At 35.3% G+C, this 13646-nt stretch overlaps 1 protein-coding gene across 1 annotated transcript in view; it reads left to right on the top strand.

Annotated features, from left to right (window-relative positions):
- PLA2G4A (phospholipase A2 group IVA) overlaps positions 1 to 13646 on the top strand; it is an 88892-nt gene that overhangs the window by 34550 nt on the left and 40696 nt on the right. Inside the window, exons 3-8 of the mRNA XM_063298412.1 lie at positions 870 to 951; positions 7621 to 7769; positions 8564 to 8677; positions 10102 to 10139; positions 10739 to 10868; positions 12114 to 12250. Coding sequence (XP_063154482.1) covers positions 870 to 951; positions 7621 to 7769; positions 8564 to 8677; positions 10102 to 10139; positions 10739 to 10868; positions 12114 to 12250 — 650 coding nt within the window. The remainder of the gene's footprint in view (positions 1 to 869; positions 952 to 7620; positions 7770 to 8563; positions 8678 to 10101; positions 10140 to 10738; positions 10869 to 12113; positions 12251 to 13646) is intronic.

The raw sequence follows: 13646 nt of genomic DNA, 5'->3' as shown, positions 1-13646 counted from the left end.
TTCTCACACACGCATGCTCTCTTCCTTTGCCTCTTTCCCCAAAGCCAACTACCTGGGTACAGATAGATTATTCTTGCTTCTTAATCTAAGCATTACTTGCAAAGGCATTTGAAATTAGGCAGAAGGTAAAGGATATTAGAACTTGTCAAGAAAACTGCAGGGTCTTGCCCAGGCAGTCTCTGAGAATTGGACACGATTGAATATATATATTTTTTAAAACGGACATTAGGGTGAATATCTACATTCCATCAGCCTGGAGTGATTGATGGACAAGGGGGTTTTGGCATAGGACATGCTATTGAAAAAGTTACCCAAAACTGCAAAGTTAGAAAGTCACTGCTTGAAGTCCATATAGTCATCCCGAATACAGGTCTCTTTGTGTATGTGTGTGTTGCATTCTATGATATTTAGGTCAAATGGTATTTTCCTGTGGGAGGAGAGTGCCTGGAAATGTATCTAAAAGGCTCTTGTAAAATCAGTATCAACTTCTATACAGAGCTCTTGCTGACTAATGACATATTTGAACAGTACCTGTGCTTGAAGGGGAGGAGTACTGAATATGCTGAAACTCAAACTCAGATAAAATGAGGGAACCCCCCCCCCCACAGATGAATAGGAGTGGTAGCAGTCAGCCGAGCTCAGTGTAACCTATTGATCTGAATTTTCAGCAAAGCTGAAGATAAAATAATCTTATAATACAAGATGCTGTGTGTTCCAGTGTGTACTTAATTTTCTTTTGGGGGAAAAAAGGGGAATTGTAGACTAGTTGAAAACTAGTAAAAGGGCTGTTATTTTTCTATTGGGTGTAATTCTTTTGCTAATTAACTAATTAATAACAATTAATTCCTAATCAATTGTTTGACATCTAGGTGGAACATCAGTATTCACACAAATTTACTGTGACAATCAAGCAAGCTAAGAATGTCACCAAGGGTGCTTTTGGAGATATGTGTAAGTACCACTCCAGTGTTGTTTGTATTGTATTGTTTTGTTTTTTCCTTTTCAGTTGTTACCAATGAAAGAGTTAGAGATGTGTTTTCTTCTGATTTGACTAATTTTCACATTAATTTTTGCTGCTTCAAACAGATTTGGAATATAACGTGTGTGTTTGTGTAAATAAATCAATCCAGTGCAGATCTGATGCGAACTGAATCCTTCTGAAGCTTTATTTGGGTTTTGGAGATTCTTGGGGATACAAAACTTACAATGCCTTTGCAAAACTGATACATTTTTTTCTCCCATGCTTTCCATATAAGGAAAAGTCTAAGGTTGGTAGAGGTTGAAGGAAATGTGGAGGGGTGTAATTTTATGACTGACAGTTCTGACCTCTGATGACAATGAATTCTTTTACCTGGAATCTCCCCTGTGGTGTTTTCAGAGAAGGATTAGTCTACAGTTCAGAACTTTTCTGCTAGTTTTCTCTCTTAGAAACAGACATATTGGAAGTAGTGTTCTTCTGAACGATTGTTCCATACAGCTTCCATGAAGTATAGTGATGTGGAATGGGCAGATTCTGATGATGACTTTTGAAGCAGAGGGAGAGGAAAGTCACTTTGGGTAGATGGCAGTTGGGCTGTTTTTCCTTTGCAGAAAAGGCTTGTAATGTCATGCAAAGATTATCATCATCATCATCTTCCTTCCTCTAAGAATGGTAATGTGACCATGCAGTGTTGTGTGTTGCATGTTCAGCTGATCATTAAGGAGAAAGTGGTGATGGTGGCAACCAGCCCTAATGTCATCCTGAGTGCAAGTAAATCCTTTTCATAAAGTATCAATGGGGAAAAGGAAGGTCAACTTACTTGGTTGATTACCAATAGGTTCCATTTTTTTTTTTGCACTTAAAACAGCATGAAAGGTTATAGTCAGCATCTTCTGTCTTCTTAAGTTTATCATCTGACCACACATTCTTGTGCCATGACACACAGTCATTTAAAGTAGTAATAAGATGGCAGTGATGATACTACATTTTTTATTCATGAATAGGTGCACCAAAATCCAGAATTTCCTAAACTGCTGCTTGGCAGACTGCCTATTTCAAAGGAATCATGATATGAATGTTTCAGTTACCAGTTCTTTTCAAGTCAATTAAAATGAAAGGTATTTAGAACAAATTCTATGCACTACTTTGTCTGAAATTTCCAGTAAATTTCCAGTAAGAAAAGATTATATTCTTACAATTTTTTCCAGTTCTGTCATATTGGAAAAAACATTATGGCCATTTCTTTATGTCAAATTATGGTCAGTGAGAGATTTGGAATTCTGAACTGAAAACCACATTCAGGACCTGGGTACACGCAGTTTGTGGCAGCGAACAATGCAAACCAGCAACAGTACCAGTAAACCTCCAGTTACAAGCACGTAATTAAATCTGCAAAATAGAATCTAAAATCCCTAAATAACAACAATGTCAAATAATATAACTTCAGAAGGACAAAATCAAAGCACCAGTCACCAAATAAGAATCCTAACAGGGAAAGCTAGAGTATAAAAAGTTATCACATAACTAAGGATGGGCAAAATCCAAGTGCCACTGAAGATGATCTGAGCTCCAGGTTCAGCATAGACAGATCACAACACACATCTTTATTGTTGCCAGGAAAACAACATAGGCATGCTCATACAGCAGTTGAGCTCCACTTGCGGGACTTTATATTGTTTCCCAGTGCTTCTCTTATCTCTGGGTCTGTCTTTTGAGGTGCAGAAACTGCATTAAAGTGAGAAAGATGATAATAGCACTATTAGACAAAAGAAAGACAAAATAGCAGTGCAAACTATTTTGCAGCTGTTTATAGGAAAATATTCAATTGAGTTGTTGTGAAAAGAATTTCCCCCGTGGACAATGATGACGTTTTGGATTTATCCTTTTTGCTCTATCATTTGATTTACATTTCTCATTTTATGACAAGTTATGCAAGGAGCTGCCTTTTTCCCGTATTATTCCTCCTGATTTTTTTTTCTTTCTAAATCTTGCATGCAAAAAGCACATTCAGTTAAAGCACATTTTATCACCCAGAGCAGTTCCTACTTTTTCCTCTTATTGCCTCACTTTCATCAAGCCCACAATACATTTTTTCCTGAGCATTCCTCAGTTCTGTTATTAACAATTTGTCCTAACCCCCACTGCAGTTAGTAATTTAATTAGAAGATTATTTAGAAGCTTAATTAGAAGATTCTATTAATGCCTTTTTCTTCTCTTTTCAAAAATACACATTCAGTTCTGATCTAACAAAACTGAATGTTAGGAATTTTTAAAATGTTGCTTTGTACTGAGTCTGGGGACTAAGGATGCTGAAACTCCCTGTTAAAACATGCATTTCCAATTCAACTAGTCATCAAATTACCAATCTTTATGCAGCTTGCCAAAATTGATAACCCTTAAGAAAATGCAATGTAAAGATTGCAAAATTGACTAGAGATCAGAAGCTCTAGATTCCCTAAAATGGAGTCTAGATCGATTAATTGTAATTCCATGTCTTCTTTACAACAGAAAAAAAATGGACTTCTAGCATTTACTGTATGCCTGGAAGCTCCCATAGTAGCTATTTGGAAGAAAAAAATAGGTTGAAATTCTGCTTTGTCGTTAAAGCAAAACTGAAAGTCGAAGTAGAATCTTCAACAGCAGAAGAAGTAGAATGTTCTTCAACAGAAGTACCTGTGATACATCACAATTTGGGCCATGACCATAGCATCTTTAACCCATCTTATAATTATTTTCTGCTTTCCCTGCTGCCTCACCTGCTGCCACTTCAAAGCCCATCCAGAACAATCTCTTCCCCGTTGGGCATTACCTGTGCTAAATACCTGGGAAACCTACCAACACCCAGGGAAAAGGCAAGAGCCCTTTACACCACAGTTTCTCCTACTTCCTTCTCCCTGCAAGCAGACAAAATGTGAATGTTCTTTCAGATGGGCTTGACTGATGCCAACGCTGAAAACCTCACTCCAAGGTTTTCAGGGAGTGGATTGTTTGAACCAAGTAATGTAGATGATATCATGGGACTAGGGATGGAAGATGTCGTACATTTGATACAAGTTTCTATGCCTGGGATTGGCTTTTTCTTAGAGATGATGAAGACATTGAACCAGGCTTGAGAATGCTGGTTCATACTTTGTGGGTGGTAAAAAAGCTTAACTATTAAACAAGCAAATTTGCTATTCGGACATAGGATAAACTTTCCCATATACTGACTGACATTAATAAAACGATGAGAGTGGCTTCGTTTATCTATAAAGGCCTATATTGGTGTTCCTCACCTGATGATCTCCTGATAGTACTAAGACGGTTCTAAGTTGAGAACAGATGCATATACTTGCCTGCAGAAGTCATTGTTTTACAATATCAGATAAATATTTTGATTAGCGTACAGACTATAATTAGAATGCTTGCTCTTGGACATCACTTTAGCCAAAGCTTGACTGCTGATACATACATGAATGTCTATACTCTTTCTTTTTACACTGGATTATGGTTAATAGATGGATTATATCTTTGGAGCTATTTATTGTATGGCTGGCTCACTTAGTGGTTTAGTTGTTTTGCCCCAGCTGAACAAAGCTAATCAGATGGATAATCTTATGGTTGCACCAAGCTGATGACCTCTTTATGTTATTGTAACAGTTGTATAATTTAAATTAATGTGCATGCCTTGTACAGAAGTTCTTTCTTGCTTCATGGTATGGCGCCAGAGAGATTTTGGTCTCTACCAGGAGCTCATGTAAGCATCTTAAGTTGGGTAGAGGCTAATCAGAATCCTGATCTTTATTGGGAACCCTGGAAGCTGCTAGGAAGAGCAAGGGAATGGATTTGTTTGTGACACTTCACTAAGCTCACTAGACTTATAACTTATGCCTTTTGATTTGCAGATGTAATAGGAGATAGTTTAACTGCTCCTCTTCTACAGTTTCACCAACTTTTTTTTAATAAAACTTTATTATTTTCAATTTATAGTTAAGATACAAACAAAAGAGAATATAGAACAGATAGAAAACAGAACTAAAGAAAAAAGAACAAACTATAAAAGTGTCAGTAGAAAGAAAACAGAAAAAAGAAACTGACTTCTGACTTTTCTCCAATAGAGATATAGACAAGTTTACAAAATCAATCTCTTATAATTAATTAACCTATCTTAACATTATTTCTATTAGAGCAAACCATTTAATCTCTAAAACCCAAAATCAAAAGATCATTTTTTTCTATTACAAGCGAGTAGTCCAAAAGTGGTTGCCAAGTTGATATAAATGCAGAAACAGAATGATCTCTTATTAAAGCTGTTAATTTAGCCATTTGAGCCAAGTCCATTAGTTTCACAGTCCAGTCTTCAACTGTAGGTATTTATGGATCTTTCCATCACTGTGCATATAGCAGTCTTGCAGCCGTTATCATGTATAACAGCAACACTCCATGTTGTTTCTCTAATTCCTTTTCCATCAATCCAAAAAAAAAAGTTCTGGTTTGCTTTGTATAGTTACTTTAAGAATCTTTTGAATAATAATACATATTTGATCCCAGAACTTTCTAGCCTTCTCACAAGTCCACCAAAGATGCTAAAAGGTTCCTTCACCCTGTAAACATTTCCAACAGACCTTAGTTACACCATTATACATTTTTGACAACTCACCAGGAGTTAAATTCCAATGATACTTCATCTTATAGAAGTTTTCTTTCAAATTATAATTCAGCATAAATTTCAGACCTTTCATCCACATATTCTCCCATTGATCCAACATGATATTATATCCAAAATTCTTAGCCCATTTAGTCATGCAGCCTTAACTTGTTCATCTTCCATATTCATCTGTAACAAAATCTTATACATCTTAATAATAATATGAACATCATTTATACAAAGGTCCATTCCAAACTGAGTTATTTCATTAACAAATTTATAGTTCTTTTTGTCCAATTTAAAATGTACCAGTTGCATATAGATTAACCAATAACATGTAAATCCATCCAACTCCAACATATCCCTTGTTTTAATTTGTGGTTCACCCTCCTCAAACTTTAGCAAATCTTTATATTTTAACCAGCTAATAGCTCCCACATTTTCTCTTCTAACAAATGCTTTCTGAGGTGACAATCATAAAGGTACATTTGGAGATAACCTTACCTTATATTTTTTCCAGATTCTCGGTGTGGCGTTCCTGATAAAATGATTTTTAAAATCCTTGTTAACTTTAACTTTGTCATACCATAGGTAAGCATGCCACCCAAATCTTAATCCATGTCCTTCAAGCTGTAGTAGTTTCTTGTTCTCCAAGGTAATCCATTCTTTCATCCACAGCAAACAACAGGCATAAAACTACAGTTTCAGATTAGGCAGACCCAAACCACCTCCTCCTTTGGAATCTTGTAACAGTTTATATTTAATTCTTGGTTTCTTGCCTTGCCAAATAAATTTGGAAATATCTCTCTGCCATTCTTTAAATGGTAAATCTGTTGACAAAATTGGTAAAGTCTAGAAAAGAAGCAGCATCCTAGGCAAAACATTCATCTTAATCACAGATATTCTTCCCAAGAGAGACAATTGCAACTTCCCCCATCTTATCAAATCTTTTTTCACATCATTCCAAATTTTAACATAATTATTTTGAAATAACATCTATTTTTAATTGACAAAATTACCCCCAGATATCTGGCCTTTTTTTCAATCTGAAATCCCTTCTTACCCATCAATAAATCTTAATTGGACAGGGTCCTGTTTTTAGTTAATATTTTACTTTTTTTGTTTATTTGGTTTAAGACCCGCCAATGACCCAAATTCTTTCAGTTTCTTCATCAGATGTTCTGCAGTTTCCAGGAGAACCTGTAATATCAAAACTAAATCGTCAGCAAAAGCTCTTAATTTAAATTCCTCTTGCTTAATTTTAGTCCCTTTATTCGTCACTTCTAATGTCTCTGTTTAAAACTTCCAGTACTAAGATAAATAGCAGAGGTGATAGAGGACATCCTTGTTGTGTTCCCTTTTGTATCTGACATGGTTCAGTTAGTTCATCATTTACAACGATATTTGCCTTTTGTGATCTATAAATTGCCTTGATTCCTTGAATAAGATATTCTCCAAAGTCCAATATTTCCAAAACTTTAAACATAAAACTCCAGTTCAAATTATCAAAGGCTTTTTCTGCATCTAAAAAGCTAAGAGCTGCTTCGTATTCATTATGGTATTGTAGATATTCTGTAACATCCAAGACCACTCTTACATTGTCTTTCGAGTTCTTTTTGGTAACAATCCATATTGATCCTGATGAATAATTTCTTGTAAAACTTTTTTCATTCTTTCTGCCAATACTGATGCACATACTTAGTTTTACCAATGTCTTTTGACCCATTCACTACCAGTGAAGTTTTGCTGTACTTCATGAGAAATGTTGCCCCTCAAGATATTGAATCTCCTCAGCCAGTACATTTGGGGCACAGGGTAATATCCTTAATTGTATCAGATGGATTTGCAAATCAGCAAGCCTGATGCTCAGTTTTATATGGTATCTGTTTAGGAAACAATTCTTAAACACCATGTGGTTTGTAAGGATTTAGTTTAGGGAATATGACCTTATGGTTTACCTACAGGTTTTCAGAGAAGCTACTACTGATATCTGCATGTTCTTATTTTATTACAGTGGACACTCCTGACCCCTATGTGGAGTTGTTTATTCCCACAGCACCAGACAGCAGGAAGAGAACAAAGTATATCAATAACAATGTGAATCCTGAGTGGAATGAAACTTTTGAGATGATTTTGGATCCCAAACAGGAAAATATTCTGGAGGTACTAGTACAAATATGTATAGGCATAGGGACCCATGGGTGTGGATACTGTATTAAAAATATTAAATGCAACATCACAATAGGCAAGGTAATTCAGCCACAGTCTCCCTAAACTACTTGCTTACAGAGGTGGTATGTTTAGATTTTGCTGTGTCACTTTCTATTATAAATGAAAGCTCACTTAATGAAACATTTCCACACATTTCCATGTGTATATATGCTGAATATCAGTCTAAGGCCCTTAGGTTGATACCTCCTTTTCTACCTGGCATGAATTTGTATTTAGTGACATCAGTGCCCTTTTGCCGTCTAAAGTGATATAGTCCAAATTTCAAGGAGACCTAGACCTAGGCTTGAGTGCAAAGAGAGGAAGGCACTTGGAGGCTGCTGTGGAGGTTGGAAAAAAGAAATTAAACTGGGGCATCTAAGAGGATAACTTGGGCAACATGTTCTCTCAGAGCCTTTTCTACCATTGTAAAATAATACTGACCAAAAAGATGAGTATAAGATAACAAGATAAGAGAATCTTGTGAGTAGAGATTTGGGGACTCGGTAGTTCTCTACCCACCCCTCTTTTGATAAAATGCTTTAACAATTATAAAATAGTGTGATTGTGGTAGGAATCACAGAGCTAAGAACATGTGTTTTGAGATCTTTAATCGATACAGTGAATGTTGAAAATTAACTTAAGAGTATGTCATCTAAGCCATAATGTTTTCTTGATGTTTTTAAAGGTCTTGTTTACATTTATCTAAGATGTGAGATGGTTTGGTTTAAGTGTATATCTTTTTTCAGATCACTCTTATGGATGCAAATTATGTGATGGATGAGACTATTGGTACAGCAACTTTTCCCATTTCATCTCTGAAAATTGGGGAGAAGAAAGAAGTTCCTTTCATCATTGGTAAAGTAAGTTTCAAAATTCTACTGGTTGCATGTCAGTTTCCTCTGTTGTTGGTGGCCAAGTGGTCAATTTCCAGTGTTACACAGCAGAGGATCTAAAAGGTATCTAGTAATTGTATAGAAACAGTGTCCTTTGGTTCTGTTAAGCAGTACTGGTACTGAAAATGATGTGGTCTGTTGAAATTACAAGGATTGCAAAATAATGACTGATATGTTGAGAATATGAATCAACCACTTCTTTTATTTCACTATTTGAAGCTTTTCTAAGGGTGCTAAATTTTAATATTCTATATACAGGAACATTTACGTGGGTGAAACCACTGCTGTAGGTAATGTCTTAAAATGAAATTTATTTTGCACTCCAGATTGCACAGCTGCATGGACAATACACATACAGGTAGCTGCAGCTTGTGATGTGCCATTGATGAGAAGCCGTAAGCCATGTTTAAACTGAAATACATTTTGCTATCCTAGCTTTTTTAGTCCTTCAGTTCTAGTGTCAGGACCTGATCCATGTCCCTATATTGATTGAACAGCACCCAGTCTTTTCTTAACTGGGTTATCACTTTCTGAATCTGCTATTTGTTCAATTTTGGATAATTACCATTCTTTGAAAAATGAATTTGATTTGAAAACATTCCCATCAAGGTTTTCTACTCCCTGGTCTTGATATTTTGCATGAGTCTGGATTTTAATTCCTTTTTAGATATGGATTGAATGTATTACTTTCAGTTTTTCCTCTTAGTTCCTCTCAGTAAGACACGTCATAATCACTTCCCTGATACAATTGCTGTGATTACCTATGTAATATGGCAGTGTTATTTATTATTTGCACCATAAGTAAAAGTTAGCATTACAAAGGAATCATATCACATTGGTTAGAGGAGGATAAGTATAGGGAAACTGAAGTGAAATTGCAATACTTCTATGCTGCTAGTCCTATCTTATTCCTTCTCTTAGGAAAATTTATTGATTTCTTCCAGTGTCTTCCAGAGAATATAAGATGTATCCCTCCCTCCCTCCTTCCCCCCATCTAATATGAAGTTATTCTGCATTTTGGTCTTTTTTATTCTGCATTTTGGTCTTTGTGATGGATGTGGTAGGTGAATATGAGATAGTACTCTATGATTGTATTGATCTCGTTTTGGAGAGAAAAGGCAAAGGAAATCTATTTATATGCTGATTCTTAAAAATAGTTTGTACCACTTCCAGGTTTACATAACATAAAAATATAAAATATAACTCTGTGATTTTAAAAATGCAGTAGTTAAGAAAAAAGGCTTTAAAAGCCTGGGAAGTTAGGAAAAAAAATCTGCCCTAATATAAACTGATAGTGGTATTAATGTTAGGTGAGACCCCTTTGTTTTAAGACAATAGATCACCAGTTTCTTGACAAAAATTGTGATACAGTTATAACATGTTTTGTTTAGGTCACAGAAGTCATATTGGAGGTATCTCTTGAAGTTTGGTAAGTAATCTTGGAGTGCAGAAAGTCAATGTAAGTTAACAATTGCAGAACTTATAGCACTGAGAGATGTTTTCCTTTTTTGTGCAATTACTTATGATATATAAAATGCAGCATAATGATCTATTGGACTACAATAACATAGAGTTGAGGGTTTCAGATAGGCAACAGACATGCTTCAGCATTGTCTTACTGATCTCAGAGTAAGGTATTGATGTAGTTCAGTCCTATATATGTTTACTCGGCAGTCCTGTCTTTTGTCTTATCTGTAGCTATGTTCATTGAATTCCATTGGCCCTTCTTCTAAGTTAATATATATCCACAAGCCTGATTAATGCTGTCTCGGTACTATATCTTGGCCTGAAACCTGACTGCAGTGGATCCAGATAGTCCATTTCCTCTGAGCCCCTTGGAGCTGCAAGCCTACTGCCATATTAAAAATGCTGCACTTTAATTATTATGAAACCATCGTTTAACTGGCTTTATAGAGAGTCTGTGCTTGAGCAGGACTTTATTGGCAGGGAATTTAAGGAGAGTAAATTGTTTGTTTGTTAGTACTTCAAGCAATAGTTTTAGGACCAAACCTGTGTTTTGCTCAACAGCTCTTCAACAGACCTCCGTTTCAGCATGGCTCTGTGTGATGAAGAGAAGGCTTTCCGACAGCAGCGGAAAAATAGAGTAATGCATCATCTGAACAAGTTCCTGGGAGCTGATTTGACTTCCAGTCGTGATGTAAGTTTGGATGGCTCATAAACAGCAGTCCTTAGCTAGTTAGACCCAAGAATGATTCAGAGTTAACTTACCTTTGCATTAGATTTTTTACTGTAACTACAAGTCCTATTTCATCTTGCAGCTTTCTGTAATTTCTTGTTTCCATGTGCTTCCATCAGCAATCCATCTTGGTCTTCTCAAAACCTGGAATGGCTGTTAAAGTTCTCATATCACTCAGCTGCGTGTCAGTTTAAGACTGCGTGTCAGTTTAAGACTTTTAATCTTAAGTAAAACGCTTTAACTCTTCTTATCAAATTCTAAGGCTAAGAATTAATTTGTTTGCTAAGAATTCATTTGCTAACACCTGTACGTAACATAAGAATCGGAGCTCTATTACTCAGTGAATATTGCATAGAATAGACAAGGGTCTGATATGAAGGTGTAAATACTTTAAGCAGTATTGGTCAGGAGTTGGTTGTGATATTTGAGTTTTTTCCCTCAACTAATATGGAAAGAAACTTGATATTTACCATTTAATGTTCTAGCTTGCTTTAAAAAAAGTCTAGTCTCTGATGATTTAATTGGTTTGCTGGAGATGAATTTGTGAAAACTATTGCAGCATCTTTTTGATCTGTGATGCAAGTCATCTTGATAGGTGGGAAAATGGGAAGGGGAGAGGGCAGGGGAATATACACAGCATTCTTTTATTTTCCAAAACATTTCTCATGGCTTGTAATGTCCAACTTTTTTTTGTCTTTAAATGACCCAGAAATAATTTTGGTCAGCACAGCAAGCAAATGAGCTAAACAAATACATTAACCACTATCTATGTTATCTCTATATTGGATGTCTTAAAGTAAAATTAGAAGAGATTATTTCTGAATATTCATGCATTGTGCAGAGAGAGACATTAACCACACACCACATGCTAATATACTTGCCAGTGCTCCAATTTTTAAAATGGTGAAGAGGGATAATAAAGGTGCTACAGATGAGTATTTTCTTGCCTACTGGTTTCTTCCTACAAAAAACTCAAAGCTGATACCCCTGAAGAGTATTAAATATAGATTAGCTCTTGCAAATGTGTTTGAAACCTGGATGAAGGGAAAACAAACCTAGGACTGTGTTCAGCAGTGAAGAAAAGATGCATTTGTGGGGAGGGCTGTTCTGTTACCTTATATTATTTATGTTATGTTAGCATGACTATATAATGTTGTGTTGCATGATAAATATCTTAGAAAACATCTATGTTGTATGTTTTTCCAGGTGCCGGTGATTGCAATCTTGGGGTCTGGAGGTGGATTTCGGGCAACTGTGGGATTTTCTGGTGTAATGAAAGCACTGTATGAATCTGGAATTTTAGACTGTGCAATGTATATTGCTGGTTTATCTGGATCCACATGGCAAGTCTTTTTTTTTTTTTTTAATTATCTTGGTGGATAATATAAGCACTTCTCCTTGACCTTACTCTTGTTATGTATACTTCCTTATCCACTGATTCTGCAGCCAGATTGCAGAAATATTTAAAAGAAGGAAATCAACTTTTAGTTAGTGGCTGATTGTAACCCCTTCTAGTTCTTTGGTTTGGTGATTCTAAAATCTTTCTGAATTAAAGAAAACTTGCAACTTAGGTTTTTTAAGTTTTGATTACACTTCTTGAGGAAATTGAAACCTATAATAATAAATGTGAACCATAGTGTATGGTTCACTAATCAGCTGGAATCATGTGCAGGAAAACTTTAGTATAGCTCAAGGCAGCTATAAATATACTGAAATTAAAATATTGCTTAATAACATGAAAGCAACTGAACTGTTTATTAGGACTGCACCCTTAAGAGGATTGGATTTAATTGACTTCTAAAACTAGTAGTTCTTGCAGCCATAAAGTAAAGAAAATTCACAGTCCCTTGAAGATGGTATTTTCCAGTAGATTTTTGCTTGATGGGATAGATCTGGAATAAAGTTCTGTTACTGCTTGAAAAACAATCCAGATTCAATCTCCTGGTGACTTAGGTTATCTTGTCAAAATTCAAAAAAGTCCCCAAAATTAAAAAAAAAAAAGATCCTAAAGAGCCTCAGCAAGCATCTGAGTTCTGGACTGGGTGGGCAAGTAAGACTAGGTAGGACTAAGGCAACTTTAATATATTATTTTGTTTTCTTTCTTTATATGTTTTCTTACTTTGTATTGATAACTATTGCAAATGACAAAGAATCTCTTCAATTTTGACAAGGATAAATCTAATAAACTTAATATTTTCATGTTGTAAAGGCTAAATCACAGGGTTGTTGTTGTGGGGAAAATAGGAGTATTAGGTATTAGGTATGTTCACTGCCTTGAGTTATTTATAAAAATAATAAAGGTGGGATATAAATGAATGAATGAATGAATGAATGAATGAATGAACAGGCTGCATTGCTAGATGAAATTTTGTCAGTTTTTCAGAATAAACTTAAAAGAAATGGCATAATTTCTTTTAGGTTTATTTTGAGGATAAATGGATATAGTTTAAAATCTTGCTGCCACCAACCCAAAATGATAAAATTGGAATTCTTAAATTGAAGTAATTTCCTTTCTTAAAAGTTATTTTTCTGCAGCATACTATGTTAAATGTGGGGATTAGAGAAATATATATTCTGTCTCTCACCTAATCAGAGGACTGAATATTATGAACAATTAGAATTTTATTCAATATCAACATCATATTATGTATTATGGATATAAGCTATTTTAGATAATATGGATATACGTAAAGGTGCAGAACTTTGTAATTAACAAAATGATAGTTTGGTTTTTCGCAA

This window comes from Candoia aspera, chromosome 3 (genome assembly GCF_035149785.1).
Source record: "Candoia aspera isolate rCanAsp1 chromosome 3, rCanAsp1.hap2, whole genome shotgun sequence".
NCBI classification, from domain to species: Eukaryota; Metazoa; Chordata; class Lepidosauria; order Squamata; family Boidae; genus Candoia; species Candoia aspera.
This window is presented reverse-complemented; position numbering and strand designations above follow the sequence as displayed.